General features: G+C 56.5%; 2 protein-coding genes across 4 annotated transcripts in view; one reads left to right on the top strand and one right to left on the bottom strand.

Moving 5' to 3' along the window:
• UNC5A (unc-5 netrin receptor A) overlaps window positions 1-4,118 on the top strand; it is a 61,164-nt gene extending 57,046 nt beyond the window's left edge. For both annotated transcript variants that reach the window (XM_014826827.3, XM_014826828.3), the window contains 7 exons: window positions 586-673; window positions 890-1,058; window positions 1,239-1,472; window positions 1,577-1,726; window positions 1,802-1,966; window positions 2,543-2,721; window positions 2,948-4,118. In XM_014826827.3, coding sequence (XP_014682313.3) covers window positions 586-673; window positions 890-1,058; window positions 1,239-1,472; window positions 1,577-1,726; window positions 1,802-1,966; window positions 2,543-2,721; window positions 2,948-3,113 — 1,151 coding nt within the window. In that variant the 3' untranslated portion in view covers window positions 3,114-4,118. The remainder of the gene's footprint in view (window positions 1-585; window positions 674-889; window positions 1,059-1,238; window positions 1,473-1,576; window positions 1,727-1,801; window positions 1,967-2,542; window positions 2,722-2,947) is intronic.
• On the bottom strand, window positions 4,089-20,872 carry HK3 (hexokinase 3). 2 transcript variants are annotated; one of them, XM_014826825.3, is made up of 19 exons: window positions 20,737-20,872; window positions 18,124-18,245; window positions 13,784-13,946; window positions 13,426-13,580; window positions 13,220-13,339; window positions 13,034-13,129; window positions 12,087-12,186; window positions 11,822-12,005; window positions 11,171-11,326; window positions 10,776-11,009; window positions 10,118-10,413; window positions 9,867-10,006; window positions 9,669-9,788; window positions 7,188-7,283; window positions 6,918-7,017; window positions 5,133-5,316; window positions 4,892-5,047; window positions 4,509-4,742; window positions 4,089-4,421 (listed from the first exon to the last, which is right to left on the bottom strand). In XM_014826825.3, the coding sequence occupies exons 2-19, from the start codon at window positions 18,217-18,219 to the stop codon at window positions 4,277-4,279; spliced, it is 2,775 nt and encodes a 924-aa protein (XP_014682311.1). In that variant the 5' UTR covers window positions 18,220-18,245; window positions 20,737-20,872; the 3' UTR covers window positions 4,089-4,276. The 2 variants fall into 2 exon arrangements, with proteins under 2 accessions (XP_014682311.1, XP_044633562.1); XM_044777627.2 differs by lacking the exon at window positions 9,669-9,788.
• Window positions 20,873-21,551: the final 679 nt, after the last annotated feature.

Genomic DNA, 21,551 nt, shown 5'->3' with positions numbered 1-21,551 from the left:
AAAGTCACCCAGAGGTGGAGTGCCCACCAGAGATGGCCGTGCCTGGAGAGGGAAGGAGCTTGAGCAGGTGGGAGGGCGGGGCACCCAGGCAGAGGCGTGCTCAGGGCAGTGATTCCAGGACAGCCAGCCAAGAATGCAGCACAGGCTGGGCTGGAGAGGCTGCTGGGAAGACCGTTGGGGCCAGAGGCAAAGGGCTTTAAATGCCAGGCCAGGGAGCTGGGCTTTATCGGAGGCAGGGACGGTTTTAAGCAGGGAGTGCCTGGTCCCACAAAGTGCCTTTTGGGTTAATGGGGGAGGTAGGCACAGCATACCTGTCTCCTTTGGTTCCAGAGTTCTCTGTGCCCAGGCTAACTAGGCATGCGTTTCCCACCTGAGTTCTCTCAGCTGTTCTTGGGGTCACCATGACTCAGCTTCATGCCGCTGTGGGTGGTTGGACAGCCTGGCAGTCCCTATGGCACCTCTGTCCCCAGGCCAGGCTAACAGCAATCGGTCCTCAAATGGAGGCTTGTGGAGGGGCTGGCAGAGTGGGCTGTGGGGTGTCTCCGCACGCGTGGTAAGCCCGGCCCTCCCCCCGCTTTGTCGCAGGGATCAGCCTCCTCATCCCCCCAGATGCCATACCCCGAGGAAAGATCTACGAGGTCTACCTCACACTGCACAAGCCGGAGGACGTGAGGTGTGAGCGTGGGCCCTGCTGCTGGGCTGGGCGGGGCCTGCCCCTGCCTTCATCACTGTGACACCCCTGCCCACCCACTGCCCTCGTCCTGCTGGCCTGTGGGAGAGCAGGGGAAGAGCTGCCCCTAAGCTCCACCCAGCTCTGCCCTGGCCCTGCCCAGCTGCCAGGACGGCCCACTGATGCCTTTCCCTCCCCACCTGTGTTTCCCCACTTGAGGTTGCCCCTAGCTGGCTGTCAGACCCTGCTGAGTCCCATCGTTAGCTGCGGGCCCCCCGGAGTCCTGCTCACTCGTCCTGTCATCCTCACCATGGACCACTGTGGGGAGCCCAGCCCCGAGAGCTGGAGCCTGCGCCTCAAAAAGCAGTCCTGCGAGGGCAGCTGGGAGGTGAGCAAGATCAGCCCCAAGCGCCCCCCCACCCCCGCCCCCGCCCCTGCCCCCAACGTGGGGCTCCAGGCGGAGCCCGGGCTTCCCTCCTGGCTCTGGAGCCACGCCCCCTCCCCAGTCTCTGGCCACTCCTCAGAGCGACCCTTGGCCTGGGGCTGACCCATCGGGCCCTGCCCGCAGGACGTGCTGCACCTGGGTGAAGAGGCGCCCTCCCACCTCTACTACTGCCAGCTGGAGGCCAGCGCCTGCTACATCTTCACTGAGCAGCTGGGCCGCTTCGCCCTGGTGGGAGAGGCCCTCAGTGTGGCGGCGTCCAAGCGCCTCAAGCTGCTTCTGTTCGCCCCTGTGGCCTGTACCTCCCTCGAGTACAACATCCGAGTCTACTGCCTGCACGACACCCATGACGCACTCAAGGTACTGCCTGCCCCACTGGGTCGGGTCAGTTGTGGGGGGTGGGGAGCCAGTGGGGAGGGGCCCTCCCGGCCCCCAGGCCCTGCTGACCCCCTGGGGCGCTGCAGGAGGTGGTGCAGCTGGAGAAGCAGCTGGGAGGACAGCTGATCCAGGAGCCTCGCATCCTACACTTCAAGGACAGTTACCACAACCTGCGCCTGTCCGTCCACGACGTGCCCAGCTCCCTGTGGAAGAGCAAGCTTCTCGTCAGCTACCAGGTGAGGGCACTCAAGATGCCCGGAGCTGGGCACACTTGCCTCCGGACACGCCTGACCCCACCTCTGTGCCCCCAGGAGATTCCCTTTTACCACATCTGGAATGGCACACAGCACTACCTGCACTGCACCTTCACCCTGGAACGCGTCAGCCCCAGCACCAGTGACCTGGCCTGCAAGGTGTGGGTGTGGCAGGTGGAGGGCGACGGGCAGAGCTTCAACATCAACTTCAACATCACCAAGGTGGGCAGCAGTGGGCTTCAGCACTGCCCTAATGTGCTCTCCACTGGACCTACCCTGCCACCGAGCCCACCTCCTCCAGAAACCACTTGGCACCTTCCTCCGAGTGCCCCCGGGAGGGAGGTACAAATGCAGTTGGACTTGGGGAGTGGGTTGAAGAGGCTGTGAGAGCAGCGGGACGCGGAGCCGGAGCCGGAGCCGGCCTGGAGGCCCCAGAGGGCATCCCTGAGGAGGGACTTTGTGCTGGGCCTCTAAGGATGAGTCAGTTAGACAGACAGCAGCGAGGGAAAGGGCGTTTCTGGCAGCCATGAGTTCTGAGTGGTCAGCAGAGGTGACTTGGGGAGCAGTGGTGGGGAGAGAAGGAGGAGAATGAGGCCAGTTGGCTCCTCTGCTCACTGGCTGTGTGACTTTGGGCAGGTCACTGCCCCTCTGAGCTCCAGTGAGCAGGGTCCTGACGCAGCAGGGGGGCGCAGTGTCCACGCCGGCCCCATGCTCTGGGCTCTTGGGTGGCCTAGGAGGGAGTAGTGGGCTTGAGCTGGGGAAGTTCTAACAGACACCTCCACCCCTCCCTACCCCCAGGACACAAGATTTGGTGAGCTGCTGGCTCTGGAGAGTGAAGGGGGGGTCCCAGCCCTAGTGGGCCCTAGTGCCTTCAAGATCCCCTTCCTCATTCGGCAGAAGATCATTACCAGCCTGGACCCACCCTGTAGCCGGGGTGCCGACTGGCGGACTCTGGCCCAGAAACTCCACCTGGACAGGTGGGTGAGAGATGGGCAGGGAGGGACTGTGAAGGCCATCTGCAGTCCAGCCTGTGTGGGTAGGATAGGTGGGGTGGACGGGACACCCTATGAGGCTGTGGCCCAGCCACCAGCAGCTGGGGTGTCCAGTGCACTTGGCTGAGGGGAAGCCCTGACCTTGGGCAGGCAGGCTTGGGGGCAGGAACCAGCAGCCTGCTGACAGGCTCTCCTCCACTCTCCTCCACAGCCATCTCAGCTTCTTTGCCTCCAAGCCCAGCCCCACAGCCATGATCCTCAACCTGTGGGAGGCCCGGCACTTCCCCAACGGCAACCTCAGCCAGCTGGCTGCAGCAGTGGCCGGACTGGGCCAGCCAGATGCTGGCCTCTTCACAGTGTCGGAGGCCGAGTGCTGAGGCCAGCCAGGCCCACAATGCCTACACTCTCACCAGCTTTGGCACCCGCCAGGGACAGGCAGAAGCCGGACAGGGCCCTTCCCCAACCCTGGGGAGAGCTGCGTGGACAGGCCCCCTCCTGGTGGACACTGTCTCCTAACACTGGCCCTTGTGTAGTGCCCTGCCCACACTCCCGCCCCTCCACGGCCTGTCTGGCCAGGCTGGCACTGCCACCTGCTGTGACTCTGCCAGGGTCCAGGGTGGACAGTGCCTGGAGGCCGGGCCAGGCGTAGTCCCCTGTATGTGTGTGTATGTGCGTGTGATGCTACCTCTCCTCCTGCCCCTGGCCGGGGGCCGCATGCACACGAGCATGCACGCACACACTGGGCTCGGGACATGGCCCCAGAGCTCCTGCCTGAGCTGGACCTTATGCAAACATTTCTGTGCCTGCTGGGTAAGGGCACATCTGAGGGGCCCAGCTCCAAGCCTGCGGGACCGAGGGCCACAGCCAGACAGGGGGCGGCCCCTGGATTCAGGCACACGACCCCCACACAGGCATGTGCCCACACATGTCTTGTGTGCTCATCTCACATTCATCTCCACACACACACACATCTCACGCTGCACACCCGGAGGCCACTCATGTCTCTCACGCCTGGTGCCAGTCCACATCTGCCTCTCACATGCTGCCCTTCTCCCACCTCCCCACCCAGGGACACCCAACAGCTCCTCCTCAATCCTACCCCTGCCCCCAGCCACGAGGAGCCCTGCCCAACGGGGCGTGTGAATATGCAAAGGGAGTCCCGGGCTGGACTATGGCGAGTGTGCGTGCCGTGGCGTGCCCGTTCCTGGGGCCGGCCGTGCCCCTGTCCGGGGCCTGTTGTGTGAAGCTCGTGCCCTGACTCTGTCTTAAGTGCATTCACGCACTTACACTTGGCCTTATGTACACAGCCTTGCCCGGCCGCCGGGGCGCATAGGGATTTTAGCGGACGTGAATGTAAATAAATTATATATATATATTGCTAACCCAAGTGCTACTTCTCTCCGGGAAAGCCAGGGGTCGAGGCCAGTGGCCACAGAGGGGTCACCCATGGCTGTTCGAGGAGTCTTGGGTGGCCGGGCCTGGCTGGGAAACAGACAGGGCCCGGGCTCCGGTCCAACAAAGCTGCTTCCTAGAGACTTCTTCAGACACGGGCCATCTGGGCAAGGCGACAGGCAACGGCAGTGACCAGGGCTGCACCTTTGCCGGACCCATCCTCTGACTGAAGAAAGGTGACCACACAGCGAGGGGCCAGCTTCCGCACTGTGGCTGCCACCATGCTGGAGAAGCTGTGAGGGGGAGGGCCTGAGATAAGCCCAGGCCAGTCAGGCCCCACCTGGCCATGCCTCCCTGCCCAGGCCGGCACCCAGACTCACTGGGGGTGCAATTTGTAGAGGGTCCCATCCACCCCTACAGACACGGTCAGCTCTTCCAGACCCCGGTTCTCACGGATCTTCTCCACCACGGCAGCCACACCCGCCCCACAGAGCTGGGCAGCCCGTTGGGACACAGCCTGGCACACCTCCAGGACCATCAGGGCGTCATCTGAGGTCAAAGGCAGCCCCAGATCCTCCAGGATGGCTCGGACCTGCCTCAGGGCCAGGCTGTCACTGGGGACAGGAAGGAATAGAGCACAGAGAGGGAGGGTCCTGCATTAGCTCCTCCTCTCTCATGATTCCTCCCACCAACCAGCATTCCACCCAAAGTAGAAGGATAGGCTCCTTTGGGAGGTGGAGGGAGGTAATGCAGGCCCCAGCACCTTTCAATCTCAGAGAGAAACTTGGTCTTGAAGATGTCCCTGGTCTGAAGGCACTGAGTCTGCTGGCCCCGGAAGAGAACTCCAAGGCTGGTCAAATGCAGGAGGATGTGGCGGACGATCTCTCCCAGGTACATGCCACTGATCATCTTCTCAAACCTGCGTGAAAGCGTGTGTCTGCACAGGGCAGGAGACCTCACCAGCACCAGCCACCACCAGCCACCCTTGCCTGGCCTAGCCCCACCTCTGCTTGCCAGGGTTGATGGATGCCTGGTCCACACTTGCATCGAAGCAGGTGCTGAGCACGTCCAGAGAGCCATCGTCCCCAAAGGCACCCCACTCCATGTTGATGCACATGTGGCCTGAGTCCCCAGCCACGCCCGCCACATTCTGGAGCTCTTCCATGTAGCAGGCATTGGTGCCAGTTCCTGCAGAGAGGCCCGATGGGTGGGAGCCATTTACTGACACAGACAAGATCCCTCTGAGCCCTCCCACACTAAAATGGCAAAATTTGAGCTCATTCCATATCTCTCCATCTCCCCATGCTCATGACTTGTCCCGGGTCCTGGTCTTCCCTCCTTCCTGACATTCCTTCTATGGACCCTGCCAGCACCAAGCCCACCGGGCCTCCACCATTTCCCCTACCAGCACCACCATCAGTGTGTCTCACATGCTACCTCAGGGCGCTCCTAAAATGTCCATTAGTTATGTCATTCCCTTGGGAAATGTGTGAATCCCCAACTGTGTGCAAGTGAGAGGCCCAAGCTCCCTGGACTGGCCTTCCAGATCTCTAGTCAAACTAGCCGGTGCTGGGCCAGGAGCTGGGGTCACAGACAGGAATCAGACATGAGAATCACGGAGCTCCACAGTGGCCAGAGATTGGACAATAAGCAGCCAACCCAGATACTGCCTGTATGTGCCCAAATAGAAGTGCAAAGAAGAACATCTGGGAGCCCTGAGCACGGGTAAGTCTTCCTGCCTAGAGGGTCAGGAAAAGCTACAGAGAGACAGTGATGTTTGGATTTGACCTTGAAGCCAAGAAGCACAGAGAGGAAAGGTGTTGCAGGCAGAGGGCATACCCTGGGTAAGGCAGCCCATTCCTCTCCCCAACACGGGCAGCTCTAGGCAGGTGGTCTCCTTGTTGGCCCCCCCTGGAATTCCTCTGTCCAGTTGTTTATTCACACAGCAGTCCGGGCATGCCTCTCTTGAGCACCTCCCCATGCCAGGATCTATGTTCCAGAAGCTCCCAGTCTCTTGGGAAGCTACCATGTACCTCCTGCTCCAAGAGACTGATGCCCAGTGAGCTGTGGGAGCGCTCCTCCCCTGCCTAGCCAAATCCCTTCTTTTAAGGCTTTCTTTTCAAGCCCCATACATGTTGGGACCACTTCCTTTCCAAACTTGGCCTTGTTACCCCGGCACGTAGAGTCAGATTCTGCTTTCTCTGATTGCCATGTGCTGTTCTGGGCTCAACCCCCACTAAACAGTCAGTTCCAAGAAGGCAGGCATTTTCCCCTTCTTTATGTGTCTTCCAGTCCCTTCATCCAGCCCCTAGCTGGCCACAGGATAGGTGCTTAATAAAGACTTAGAACCTTGGACTACCTGAAGGACCCTCACAGCTCATTCTCCCCTCCCACCCCCACCCCCACCTCATGACTCCTTGAGACAGGCATCACTATTATCTCCATCTTAGAGATGAGGGAACTGAGGCTCTGGTGACTTGCCCAAGAGCCTGCAGGTGGAAGTGGCAGAGCTAGTATTTCTACCCAAATCTGTGTGACTCCAGAGCTTCGATCCATTTAATAGATGGGCAAATTGAGGCTCAGAGAGCTGAAATGATTGTGAGTCAGTAGCTGAGTTTGGGCTAGACACCCAAACTCTGGATTCCCAGTCCGACAGAGTGTTCCAGGGCCCCATTGGGTCAGAAGAGAATGATCCCCAAGGCCAGGGGAACATCCGACCTGAGGAATCAACAGGAGGCAGTGAATTAGCATCAGACAGTAAAGGCACAGAAGAGCAGAGCCCTCCTCACCGACAATGAGGCCGACTTCACAATGGGGATCCTCATAGCCACAGGACATCATGGTCCCCACTGTGTCATTGACAATGGCAACCACATTCAGCTCCACTCCCTGCACACAAAAGGATGCTGCTAGTTGCTGGGCAACATGGTCGTCACAGTAACCAGCACTGGACCCAGAGGTCTCTCATGCAGAAGGCCCCTTCTCAGGAAGCAGGAGATCCTTCATTCCCCTCGAGGCCTACTGCAGCCCCAAAGCAGCCCTGGAGGCAGACCCCTTACCTTCCTGCGCCCAATGGCTTCCCGTAGCAGACACACAACATCTTGGCCCTCACAGTCTGACGCATTGAAACCCTTCGTCCAGTTCAGGAGAATGCCCTGGGGTGGGACCAAGGAGGGGCAGGAAGCTGGAGGCCCCTTGGAATCTCAGCGCTCCCAAAGCCTGCACCCCATAAGGAGCATATGATTTCCCCCTCCCCAAGCAGGATTCCATGCCCACTCCGCCAGATGACAGAGGGCCTTGCCTTCTGCCCCCTCCCAACTCCCCAGGAGCCTTCCAGTGTGAAGAAACCTATTAATAACCATCCGACCTACGCCTTTCTATTATTAGTACCAGAATGCTCAGATGGTCTGAGGGTCTGGCCATTTTAAGATGTTTGCCCAGAAGGAATGGCCCTTTGTAATTGGGTTAGGAATGAACAGAGCTGGTAAAATAAGTGCCGTGTGTGAGAAAGGGGAGGATGGAGAAGGCTCTGAGGTCCAAATGACAGCAGAGTCCGCTCTTCCAGAAAGAACTAGCAAGAGTCGCTTGAGAGGAAGGAATTTTCGGGGTTGGGACAGAGCCACGTCGATGGGAGATTCACTTGTGTTCCAGATATGAGCGAAGGACAAATGGAAAAGCCAGAACCCAGACACCCAGGCAGGATGGGTGGGGCCTTGACCGTGGGAAATTGGCCTTAGTCTGTGAACTTATTGACCGGGGCTTGACTGCGCTTAGGACTGTGCTTTTCTTATGTGCCTCCTCTGGGGGAGTGCGAAGGGGGATAGGAATTACTCCACTGCTGTTAGGAGAAAAGGCCTGCTCTGCCCAAAGTAGGAGCATGGAGAGCAGCTCTGGAAATCTTTGGGGCAGGACATTTTAGAAATATTAACCAACATTTCCCCCAGTAATATTTCCTTTTATGCCTTTCCCCATGTAACCACAGCTAGAGTGTTCTACGCTCACTGTCTCAGAAAGAGACACCAGAGAGAGTGAGAGAGTGAATGAGACGGAGAGCCAGTTTAGGGGGGACTGGATCATGAGAAATAGCAAAGCTTCCTTGCTCCCAGACAAGAGAAAGACCCCCTCTGCTGGGGAAGGGGAGCTGGCGGGGAAGTCAGAGCCAGGTTTTGGATGGCTTCCTGAAAAGGCTGCCCTCCACCCTAGGCACGCCCCTGTTGGGGAGGGGGGGAGACGGAGGGCTTTGGGTGATCTGAGAGCGGAGGTGGCGTCTGCCGTCCTTCCCCACACAACGTCCAGGGAGGTGTGAGGACCCAAGAGCAGATGTGGTAGAGGCCAGACAGCTGGGGCCTGGCACCTCCCCAAGCTCCTTGCGTGTCTGCACGTTCTGTACAGCAAAGGATACTGTGCAGCTGAGAGGAGCGCCTACCTGGGGAAGAGAGTCCCCAGATTGATTAACGTTAAGTTTTCACCCCTCAGAAGAATATGGGTTTAACATAGAAATTAAGTTCAGGTATAGAACATTAATAGGACCACGTTTCTTACACGCCTGCCTGATCTTGCACACTAAGTCCCGCCTGCTTCTCAGACCTTACAAAGAATAATCACGAGGCGCCAGGATGCTCAGCCTGGAGCAGAGCAGACCAGCAGAGACACTCTGCTGACCCACTGCGCGATCCAAAAGCCCATGGTGTAGAGGAGAGCCAAGTGCAGAGGCAGATGTCTGAGGGAGGTTGGCGCGAAAGCTGCACGGAGGCTAGTTGGAGCAGAGCAGGCAGAGGTTTCAGCGGGGGGAGGTGGGGAAAACGGCCATGGGTGCCTTCAGGGGCAGCGAGCTCCTCGTCACCAGAGGCTTTTCAGCAGAAGTTGAGGGTGTCGAGGAGGAGACTCCTGGGAGCTTGGGCTGGAGGTCTGGGCAGAGCTGTCTCCACACCAGGCCTCAGGTGTGGGCGCTGAGAGGTTACCATTCTCACTAAAGGACACGCAGAGGTGTGTGTTGAGTGGGTGCCATGTCTAGACCCGCACCTGCTGCTCCGCCACCCGAGTCGGGTGCCCAACCCCGAGGCACTGAGAGGGTCACAAGCAAGGCCGCGAAGGGGAGAGAGGGCAAAGAAACAGTGCAACCACAAGCCCCTTTGAGAGCCAGAACAAACACTGCTCCCCGCAGGTCCGCTATGCCAGTGTGGGTGAGACAGTCAATTGTTGGCTGGTCAGCCCCAACCTGGGCCTGCACTGCTCCCAAGTGCCCCAGACCCAACCCTGGCTCCACTCTCCTGCCCACTGGGTATCCATGTCCTTCTCCATCCCAGGCCTCTGCATAGCCCTAGATTCCAGGCCACTTCACCACACCCCCTCTACCTGGGCACACCATGTCTGGGGAAACTGAGGCTGAGTGCAGGCCAAGTTTAGCATGCCTTCTCTTGCCCCTCCGCTCAGCCCAGGACCCTCAAAGCCTCTTCCAGGCTTCCTGCCCACTCCATGAAGGGAATTCAAGGTGAGGGGGAGTCCCTGGGGATGGCTTCTCCTGGCCCTCCCTCCCTCACCTGGTCTAGGCCGAGCTGCCTGCACGGGAAGGAGAAGGTGAAACCCAGGGGGAGGCTCTGCCCACTCAGGCCCTGCTTCTGCTGGAAGTCCATGATGCAGTCCACAATGTGGTCAAAGAGCTGAGGGTTGAGGCAAGTCAGAGAACAGGCTACCCCTGACCCTTCCCCACCCCTGACCCAGGCCCAGGCTGTGGGTACCTGCTGTCCAGAGCCCTGGGCCACACACTCAGGGATAGAGTAGACCTGGTTGGTGATCTGCACACCTCCCATGGCCACACGCACAAGGAGGACCCGGAAGTTGGTGCCCCCGAGATCCAGGGCCAGGAAGTCCCCACGCTCTGTGGAATAGAGACCTTCAGTGTCAGGACAGAGCAGGTGGCTCCACCCCAGCACATACTGTGACCCCCAGGAGCCCATGTCGCAGCCCCATACTCAGGCCAGGTCCTCACCACTGCCATCAGGCGTTGCCCGGACGTAAGTTGGCAGCATGCGGAGGGAGGAGGCCTCCCCTCGGAGCCCCTTGATCATGGCCTCCCGTATCTGTGCCTGCACTGCTGCCAGCTGCTCTTGGCTCAATCGGAATGGTGCCAGGGTCTCCTCCAGTAGGCGCTGGTGGGCAGCCAGGCGGGCAGCCACGGCAGTCACCATTGCCACACCTCGGCCACCCCCATCCAGAGAGGGGATGAAGGAGACATCACATTTGGGGGCCAGGAACATCACTGTCTCCTGCAGAATGCTGAGGAACCTACACAGACATATACCAGGCCCATCCTGGCTTGATACCTGGCCCTGACCCCTAGGGCTTGCTGAAGCCCTGGGTCCCATCACTTCAAATCAATTCAATTCTAAATTCATCTGTGCAACAACCATATGCCCAGTGCTCCCAGCAACCCCCTCCCTTGCACACTCAAGGAGAAACATCTTCTCTCTCTCTCCTCTGACCTCTTTTGCCCACTCCCCAGCCCCTATCTGGCCTCACTCTGCTTGGGTGCCATTTAAAACCCACTGCCTTGCACCTGTGGTACCAGAGTGCTTTCTGGGTGTGAACGACAAACACACACATGTTTTTGCTACCTGCTCACACAAGATCCTGTGTATTCCCAATACCTGGGGTGTCGCTCAAACACTCGGCCTCCGGTGGCCACAGCGATCTGAAGCGTCTGCTGCTCCCGGCTGTGCTGAAGGCGAGAGAGGACGGCGGCCAGGGCGGCTGCACAGAGCTGGGCAGCCCGTGTACACACCGCCGCACACACGTCCTGCACGAGCTTGGCATCTGAGGCCCCGGGGTTCAGGCCCAAGTCCTGCAGGATAGTGTGCACACGGGCTGCCCCGACCGAGGGGCTGGGGGTAGGGGGGTAGGACAGGGTGATTCTTTAGGGCTCAGGTATCCCAGAAGTTCCCTGCCTCCCCAAAGTCCCTTGGCTACCTGGGGGACTACAGCATGCTCCCCTCTCCCAAGCCAAGAAGCCCCTTGTGTAAGCCCACTGGCTTTTCCCACTCACTCCTCCATCTCAGCCACGTGCTCCAGGAGGATGCTGCCTCGGCTCAGCAGGGCAGGGGAAGCACAGCCGCCAAAGAGGACCCCACACTGGGCCAGGTGAGCCAGCACCAGCCGCACCAGCTCACCCAGGTATAGACCCCCAATCATCTTCTCAAACCTGCGGGTGGGAAAAGTGGCTGGACAGAGCCTTTCCTAAGCCCTCAGCCCACCTGGCCCCACCTCCAAGAGTCCCCAAAGAGAGGTCATTTTTTGGGGGTCCCCAGACTAAATATTCCAGAAGGAAATGGCCCCCCCGGAGACAGGTGGGAGTTTACCCAGACCCTGCTACCCCTCCAGCTTAGGTTAGGTTCAGGGGGCTCCTGGAAGGTGGCGGAACCCAAAGGAGGGCAGGGGACACTTTGCTCAGCTACTCCCAAACCCCCAACTCCTGTAAGGACCGGTCAGAGTCAGGAATAAGGGAGGGCCAAGGGTTAAAAACTCTAGGTTCTAGAACCTTGTGCCCTTCTTTCTTTGAGCCTGGCCAGGGTCCCCCCAGAGAGCAACCTGGAGACTCTCCAAGTGAAAGGGAAGGGCCTGAGGGCTGGAGTACAGAGACAGCAGAGGGGGAGGGGAGCAGAGCAGTGATAGGGCCTAGAGCAGAAGCTGGGGCCACCTCTGGGCACCAGGATTCAGGGACTCATGGTCCAGGGCACAGTCGAAGATGGTCAACACTGGTCCCAGGGCCCCATCATCACTGAAGGAGCCCCATTCGACACTGATGCAGACGCGGCCCCGGTCCTCGTCCAGCACTGCCACATGTCGCGCCTCCTCCATGTAACACGCATTGGTGCCGGTGTCTGACAGGGATGACGCCATCAGGGCCTGCCCTCCAGGCAGCCATGCACCCCACCCACCATCACAAATGGTCCACAGCTCACCTACAATGAGCCCGACCTCACACGGCCCAACCCCTGGCTCGCAGCCCATCATAGTGCCCACTGTGTCATTCACCACGGCAACCACATCGATGCTGTAGGCCTAGACAATGGAGAGGGCAGAGGTTGGGCCTGGCCTGAAGGGGCAGACCTGGGAACCTGGGGGATGGGCAGGGCTGGGGCTCCAGCTTAGATGGAGATGCCCAGAGTCCATGAAACAATGACCTACACATTTGTGTCACATACATTCTAGGCACCCCCACCCTACGGAGGATTTTCCTCCCATCCCATCCTCCCCTTGGCTCCTCTGCCCTCAGCTCAGGCCCTGGGAGTCTCAGGGGCTCCCAACCTCAGCCATCACCTCCAGAACACTGGCCCCCCACAGGACCAGGATGAGGGTGGCAGATGCTGCACCTTGAGACTGTGCTGTAGGCACCTCACTTGCTCACCCTCGTCCTGGCCTGGCTCCCTGAGCCTGCTCCTCCCAGCTCTGACTTCTGCCACTCACACAGCCCGCACAGTTAGTCCAGATGGATCCGCCTCTCTCAGGCCTCCAGACTTTTGCATACGTCCCTCTGAAACTGGATCTTCCTCCCCAGCCCCAGCTTCTGCACCTGGAAAACTCCTCCTTCAAGTCCCTGCTCAAGTCTTGGTGTGCTGGCCCCAGTGCTCCACGAGTCATCGGAACCACCTCCTCAACTGGGACTGTCACATTGGAATGCTTTCCCCACTAGACTGGGAGATGGGTCAAGACTTCTCTTCTTTGCTTCCCCCAACAGTCCTGAACATTTATTTGATCTTTCTTAGCCTCAGCCTCCTTACCTACAAAATGGGAATGGTAGCAGCATTTACCCCAGGGCTAAACTGGATAAAGGATATAAACAGGAATGAAAAGCGGGCCCTGCAGAAGCCAAGTGGGCAGCCCGCCCATCACCCCTGCCTCCACTCACCCCCTGCCTCTGGATGGCCTCTCGCAGCAGCTGGACCACATCCTGGCCTTCCACACCACTGCACCTAAAACCTTTGGTCCAGGAAATTAGGGTGCTCTGGGAGGAAGAAAACCAAGTCACTCCTCCAATGGCGTTCATGGAGTTGCAGCCCCTCTACCCACAGTCCATGTGCCCACTCTGCCTCACCCTGTCCAGGCCTGTCTGGTGACAAGGGAAGGAGAAGTTGAACCCAAGTTTCAGACCCTGATTTCCCACAGGGAGAGCATCCAGGAACTCAGACAGGCAGCGGGCAGCAAAGTCAAAGAGCTGTGGGACAGATAAGGGGCTCAGCTCGGCCCACCAAAGCCCTAGCTGCCCAGCTGGGCCCCAGAGACTGGGCAGTGAGTGCTCACCTGCTGACCAGGACCCAGCATCACCTCTTGGGGGATCACAAACTCCTGGCTCCGGGGCTCTATCCTGTGCCCCTCAATGCCCGTCAGGGTCACCCACAGAATGCGCAGCGAGGCCCCCGTGGCCCCCAGCTCCAGCACCACGAAGTCTCCTTGCTCTGGGAGAAAGCAAGTCACAGAGAGGCATGCAGCTGGCAAGACCAAGCCCTCTGCCTCCCAGAAACATCCCCAAGGCCTGCAAAGTCTCGTCAAGGGAGCTTAGAGATGGGGGCATTACAGATAGAGTCAGGGATAAGGAACGGCGCCCTCCCTTAGATGAGAGCTCTCTCCCCAGTCCTGGCCACACATTTTGGTCACCTACCAGTGCCATGTGGGGTGGACCCCACATATGTGGGCAGCATCCGGACAGCAGGGGCAGGGCTTGTCTGCCCTCCCAGGGCCTGCTCCATGGAGCCCAGGAGGCTGGCCTGGATCTGCTGTAGCTGTGCACCTGTCACCTTGAATTGCCGCAGGCACTCCTGCACCTGGGGAGAAACAGGCCAACATCTGGCTGGGAGCCCTGTTGACCTAGCCAAGTTCCCTGACTCCAACCAGGACAGGCCAGCCCTGGCAGGCTCACATCTCCCCTCATCAGTCCAGACCAGCAAGCCACTCTCGGCTTCCCCAGAGGCTGGCCTGAGCCCTCTCTAGCCTTGCTGGCCTCCACAGAGCCTGCCCAGTCCCACTCCTGGCCTCCTCACACATCTAACTCTCCTGCCCCTCACCGCCTGCACCCAGCTCCTGCATCCTCAGAAGGCTTCTTTCTGGAGGGAAGACCCACTCAATTCCTCCTCCTGCTCCATTCCTTTGTGGCTCCTTCTCAGCTCCCTATACCTTCCCACCCCCTCCACTTCTTTGAATTCGGGGTGTAGTGAGTCCTCTCTCCTGTCACACCTTAATTAATGTCTCTCTGGCTCCCCAGTACCCAGAGCCGAACTGCTGGGTGAGTTGTCCTCAAACAAACAAATGCGTGAACACACTTCAAGTTCAGGTGCTTCCCTCTCCTGACCCACTCGATCTAGAGCCTGAGCAAGCCCAGCCCAGGAGAATCTGGAGACCACCCCTTGGAGGACAGTCCTCCTGCCGGGCGGCCGTCCTTCCCACCAGTGTCGGTTGAGGCCCACCTACGTGCCCAGCACCATCCTCAGCACCACGTGCTGCGCCACCAGCTGAGGCCTGCTCTTGTGGAGGTCAGATCCCAGTGTAGGAGCCAGAAAATCAGCAAATAAATGTATAATATGGTTCTGGTAGTAATGGTAGCTATTAAACAACAACAAAAAAAGACAGGAATAGAAGTCTGAGAGTGACCAGGGAGGAAGAGGTATTTTTGGATATTGGTCAGGGAAGGTCTCCCTGCAGAGGCAACCTAAATGAAGGAAAGGAAGGAGTCATTTGAAAATCTAGCAGAAGAGCACAAAGGGATTTCCTTCGGAGCCAGGGGATGGATTTGGGGAAAGGCGGGGCCTGTGTGGATCAGAGAGAAGGGAGGAGTGAGCAGGCGGGGAAAGCGGACACCCCAGGTTCTTCTCCACCAGCAGCCTGAGGTGGGGGAGTTTAAGACGAGCACCCCTGGGCCCAGCCCCACTGCAGAGTGGTTTAAGTCCCACATGCACCACTTCAGCAGCCCGGGTTTGCAGGTTCGGATCCTGGGTGCAGACCTACTCCACTCATCAGCCATGCTGTGGAGGCATCCCATATATAAAGTAGAGGTGGACTGGCACAGATATTAGCTTAGGGCTAATCTTCCTCAAGCAAAAAAAAGAGGAAGATTGGCAATGGAGGTTAGCTCAGGGTGAATCTTCCTCACATACACAAAAAATAATAATAATAAAAAAAAAGAAGCACCCCCGTGCCTCACATCTGTGTGGACACTGCCCCCAGATGACCCTCTGGCCTGTCCTTCAGAGAGGCTCCAGTAGCCTTCTCGGATTGGTTGGAGGGTCCCGTGACTCCATCTTGCCAGGCTTAGCCTCTCCCAGGCCCCACTGCCTGTCATACAGGAATTCCAGTCCTACGACCTGCTGCCCCCAACTGGACCCAGATCTGTGAAGTAACCACTCAGGCACCTGGTTGAGGAGGCAGGGAGAGCCAAGGAGGAGAGGCTGCCCACTGAGGGAGACAGGAGTGACCCAGTGCCCCAACTTTAGTATGAGAATGGGAAACAGATCCCTAAGGAGGTAAACGATCCTAACTGGAGGGCTGGATGTGCAGTTCCATGTGTACGTTACAGCAGATGCGTCCTGCAGCCATGCACGCTAGGAGAGGCTATTCCTGTGTTACAAATGAAGAACTGAGGCTCAGAGAGGGAGAGTCATTTGCCCAACCCAAGCAGCTATTAAGGGGCAGGGCGGGAATTGAACCCAGATCTGACTGTGGAGATGTTTCCACATAAATGGGGAGCCTTATAAAAACTAACACCTTCACCTGAAAAGAATCCAAAGCTGATGAAGTTTGCAGGAAAGAAACCCCATAGTATCTAGGATGAGAAAACTTACATCTGAGTCCTCACCCTGCCACTTCCTGGCTATGTGGCCCCGGGCAAATCAAACCTCTCTCTGTGGTGACAAGAGCCACCTCTCGTGGAAAACCAAAAGAAAAACAATACTTAAAAGGCCCCCCAAGCCCCCAGTGCCATGGGGTGTGCCTTGTTCATGGCTGTCTCTCAGAGCCACGCAGAGTGGCAGGCTCTAGGCAGGCACTCAGGAAGGATTTGTTGATTGAGTGGTCGTGGGGCCATGAGGATTAAAGGAGATAATGTACATGAAAGTGTAAAGTGCTGTTCAGATGTGAGGGCTGTGTTATTATTGCTTAATGATAACAGCAGAGTTGTAGAGAAGTTGATGGCTTGGGCAGATTGATATTTTTCTTCCTTCTCCTCCCAAGCACAGTGAGAGGTGCAAGAGGAGTGACTAGGAGATGGCAGAAGCTGCAAGAAAGACAGAAGAACTTCCCTGGTTGACTCCAGTGGGCAGGCAGCAGCCAGGAGAAGCCACTGGAGTCTCCCCTCCAACCTTCCCAAGGAAGAATGTGGAGAGACCTCAGCCAGGAGGGCAAGGAGCAAAGCACTAGAGACGGGGGAATCCAATATGGCATCAACACTGGCTCCATTGACCAACTTGCTGTGTTGGTCGGTCTGGGCCCATCACCTCACCTCTCTGAGCAGGTTTTATCCTCTATCAAGCAGGAACAAAAATAGCACCTACTTCTCAGAGACGCTGTGATGACTGAGGAGACAGCAGACATGAAGGGTGGAACAGCGAGTGGCCCATAGGGCACGCTCAGTGAAACGTAGGTTCCCTTATCCTCAGAGCACAAGGTACAACTGGCCTGGAGAGCCTGATTCCATGCCCTCTCTGGTGACAAAAAGAGACCTGGGGGAAGGGGTCAGGAAGGGACTCTGAGATGGGACAGGGCTCTGACCACATGTAGTTAAATAACCTTCTCCTCAGATCACTGTGGGAAGGGGAGCCAAGCATGAGGCCTCTGTACTAAGAGGGCCCAAGGCCACAGGAAATTCCTGTGAAGTTCCCCCAAAGCCAAAGGGAATTGTCTTTAAACTGCAGGTGTGTGCAATGGAGCCAGCAGGGTAGATGTAGGACCAGTGCAGGAGTCTCAGGAGGCAGGGGCACAAAGCAAGAGAGGAGATGGGGGCAGGCCCTAGAGCCAGCCCCAGTCAGGCAGGCCCTGCGGCCCAGTCATTGCTCACTTCTGTGGCCCAGCTATGAGTCACGCACAGAGGAAATGTTCACAGCCGGGTTTGGGGTGGAGGTTGGACAAGGGTGGAGTAGGAGCATGAAACACAGTGAGGGGTGATGCCCCCACAGTTTGGGCAACAAGCCAAGTCCAGCAGATATCAGAACAAGCAGGGAAACTCAAGAAATTGCAGGGAACAATTCGAGAAGCCTTTCACAGATGCCTCCTCTGAGCAGGTCCTTGATCTCCATTAGCTCACTTAATCCTCCGGGGGGCGGGAAGATTAGACTTTATTTTCCTCCATTTTCCTGATGAGGAAACAAAGACTAAGAGATATGAAATGACTTACACAAGTGTTTTCCTGTTCGAGGGTGTGGTAGACAAAGGGCTTCTAAATCTTGGTCAAGACGACAGGACAAAGAAAACTCACTCTGAGCTAACCTGAGGCATGCGCACTATGCTGCATAGTAACCTCCAAGTTGAGGGGGCCACTGGAATCACCTCGGTGTGCCTGACTGCAGTGGCTATGTTGAGCGGAGGGAGACAGGCAGGAGTGACAAGAGAATTGGGGAAAGAAGGGCCTCAAGAACACAGCTTTCTACCAGAAATCCCCAAGACAGTCCTTTCTAGACTGTGTCCACCCATTTGGGGCAGGGGCGTTGCTTGAGTGGCAAGGTGGCAAAAGCAATATGTTTGGAGCTGAAACATCTCAGCTCAAGCTCCTGTCACACCTTAAACTCGTCGTTTCACTTCTCTAAATCCCCTCTTCCTTAGCTGTAAAATGAGGAAGTAATCACCGCCTTGCCGTTGTGTTGAGCTTTGAAAGAGAATTTACCAGATCAGATATGAAAGGCTCGGTTAACTGGAATGCGTTGCACGGCTGTGAGCCATGCCCCATGGCATCTTCAGCTGATCCTGCTCTTGACAGCCTTGAATAGGCATGCGATGGGAACCCGGTGCTGAACTTACCAGCTCAGAGCTGTCTGAGGGGCAGGGCAAGCCCTCCTGGGGGTTGCAGGGGGATCCTTCCCCTTGCCGCAACCCTGCAGGCCCAATGGTGTCCATGTGGTTCCACAGTGGAGGGTGGCCACCTATGGGAAGAAAGGAACATCCCGGGTGAACCATGTATTCTGCAGGCTCTCAGAGACTGTGACCCAGACCCTTAACTTTCTTTCTTCTGAAGAGGACCAGGAAGGAAGCTGTGGGCAGAGCTCAGAACCTCTGACGATTATAGATCCTTCAGTAATCAACCAGAAGGCCTTCATCTTCCAGAAGCATGTGTAGGAAGAGAGCACTGGGAAAGCTGGTTTCTAATCCCAAGGCCATTCATTCATTCTGTCATTCATTCACGTTTATGAGTTCTTGATGCCTACTGTGCTGGATGCTGGGGTACAGATGAAGCAGACCCAGGCCTCGCCCTCAGGGACCTCACAGCCTCATCAACAATCATAGTACGTTAACACAGGCAGTGAGAGACAGACATGCTGCTGTGTTTGCAAGTTCAGGGACATTCTAGAGGTTTGGAATAAAGGGTATAAGGTAAGAAGGTGCCAAAGACCTGCTGGAGAAGCAGGCAGGCTGCACTACAGATAGCCTTTATGACAAGCTAAGGTGCACGCATTTCTTCCTGAAGGGAGATGTGGACGGGGCTGGATCTGTGCTTCAGAAAGGGCTTCCACTAATGGCATGACTTTGGGCAAGTCATTTATAACTTCTTTGAATTTCAATTTCTTCTCTTACTGTAAAAGAGGAAGAAATATGAGCCATTCTCTTGTCCCTTGTCTTCAACAGCCCATCTCTGCTGGGCCTCCTTCCTGAGTCCCTCAGTCTTCATAACTCCTTCTCTCCTCTCACCTTAATGGGACTCCCAGGTTTCTGGCCATATCTCTCTCCTCCACACTCCCTCCTTATCTCACTCACCCCCAAGGTTTGATTAAAACCTCCATATGAGGGCTCCCAAATCCACCCGTCCTGAGCCAAATCCCAAATTCTAATGGTCTGTTAGACATCACTCTCTGGATGCTGGAAGGGCCCTCAAACTCAAAAGTCTAAGCCACATTCATTTTCTCCTTCACTTTTCCCCAAGAAACTCTTTTCCTGTCTTCCAGCTTAGTTGCTCACTCTGATAGTCCAGTTTGCCTGCATGCATCCCTGACACTCTCCTGCTCTGTGCAGTCAGTTCTCAGGCTGAAGGAGCTGGGACAGAAAGAGCTCCCCACTGTGTCCCCTCCTCCTAGTTCCCACTGCCACTGCCCCAGACCTTCCCCCATCCGATTGTTCTAACAGCTTCCTGATACTTCTGCTCCAATCTGTCCACCTCCCTGCCCCACTAGCTCCCAACACATCACCAGAGTGACCATGCAAAACCAGATTTTATCATGTCGTTCCCAAGCTCTATCTCCCCTAAGAAAGGACGTAAAACGTCACATTGGAATGTCGCTCACTCCAGAAAAAAAAAGTCTAAAACTCTTTATGGAGGCATTGCAGGCCCCTCGCACTGTCCTCAACCCAGGCTTCCTCTCCTGCTGTTCCCCGTCACACTCCGGCCACATTGACTACAAGCTTCGCCCCCTCTCCCACTGTCCAGCTTCATTCAGTGTTCCCTGAGTCCGGAACCACTGTGTCTGAGACATCTCTGCATCTTCAGCCCAGCACAGGGCTTGGCATGGATAGGTAATAATACAGCTTTGTAAAATTGGGGGGGGAGGAGATTTCTTATTTGGAGAACCAAGAAATAAGTTGGGGTTTTTTTTTTCTGCTTTTTCTCCCCAATTCCCCCCAGTACATAGTTGCATATTTTAGTTGTGGGTCTTTCTAGTTGTGGCACGTGGGACACCTCCTCAGTGTGGCCTGATAAGTGGTGCCATATCCACACCCAGGATCCGAACCAGTGAAACCCTGGGCCACTGAAGCAGAGGATGCAAACTTAACCATTCGGTCATGGGGCCGGCCCCAAGAAATCAGTTTCTAAGAAATTTCCCCAGTCACACATACCTACACTCTGTTTCTAAATCTGTGAAACAGGGACGTTAGTTCCATATACATTACAGGTCTGTTTCAAGGATAAAATGGGGTAACTGAGGCAATTACCTTTGGAAAGGGCCAAGGGCTACAAATGTGGTGAGCTTTCCTCTCCTTTCAAAGCCCAGCTAGCTCAATCATTCATTCATTCACTCTATTTGACTTTATTCAGCACTTCTACATGCTAGTGACTGTGAAGCTTCTCCCAAGAAACCCCAGTATTCAGATCTCAGGAACCATATTCATGTCTGCCTCTTCCAGCTGAGAGTCCCTGTGGGGAAGGGCATGTCTCCCACATCACCAGATCCCGAGAACCCAGCCCAGGGTGTGCACACATTTGAATAACTGTTGGCCTCTTGGCTTAACTCAGCTGAATTAGCTACATGGATCGAACCTTCCTTCTGAAAGGTATCCCAAGGAGCCCTGCCGAGGATGGGAGTCACCATGGAGGACCAGCCGGCTTAGTCTTCCCAGCCTCCGCTCCTCCAGCATGGGCCAAGCAGGAGAGATGAGGGCAAGGGGCTGGAGCTGAGGCAGGCAGGAATCAGAGGAGGCTCTTACCTGGGAGCAGCAGCAGTTGGTCACTCTCCTCAGGCCCAAGCTCTTCTCAATGAATGTGAGGCATCTCACTGACTTGGTTTGCGCCCAGTAATGAAACTCACAAGTGACTTATGTCCCCAAGCCCCACCCTCTTTCTTAGCCACCACTTACTAGAAACAAGCTAATTCAGGAAAGTGCACTTCCGTCTGAGTCTGCCCTAAGAGGTGCCCGGGGTAGGTAGGGCCATGGTGCAAACTTAAGCAAGACGACCACAGGAAGTTGAAGCCCTGAACTGGGTCAAGGACTTTGGGACATCCCCTCAGAGCTCTGTCCATTTTACAAACACTCACAGTCTGACTTTTGAAGTGGTGGCTCACCCCTGGAAAGGAGCTGGAGAAATATGCAGTAGAATAGACAATTTTCCAAAATGAGGAAGTATTAATGAGAAAGAGGTAATGTGGGAACACAAGAGGAAGAGACTAACTCTGTCCTAGAGTGGGCAGGTCAAGTTGAGGAAGCTGAGCCCTGAAGGAAGAAGGGCAACATGCTGACAGAGGTGGTCCTTAACAAAGAAAGAGCATGTACAAAATCATGGAGCACAGGCACCTTCATGGAATGGGGTGCAGCTCCAAAGGCCTAAAGAGGATACATGTAGGTGGGGATATATGGTGGGAGAGGCGGCAGCCCCACTGTGGAGTCTAGCCTTTGGTCTGTAGGCCAAGGGGGAAGAGTAGGTTCACACCCTGCGTCTTTACCACAAGGGGAAGGGGAGACTCAGGCTGCAGTAAAGTCATTGGCCACCAAGCTGGTTCCCCCCGAATTAGTCTTGAATGCAC

This window comes from Equus asinus, chromosome 9 (assembly GCF_041296235.1).
Source record: "Equus asinus isolate D_3611 breed Donkey chromosome 9, EquAss-T2T_v2, whole genome shotgun sequence".
Taxonomy (NCBI): domain Eukaryota; kingdom Metazoa; phylum Chordata; class Mammalia; order Perissodactyla; family Equidae; genus Equus; species Equus asinus.
This window is presented reverse-complemented; position numbering and strand designations above follow the sequence as displayed.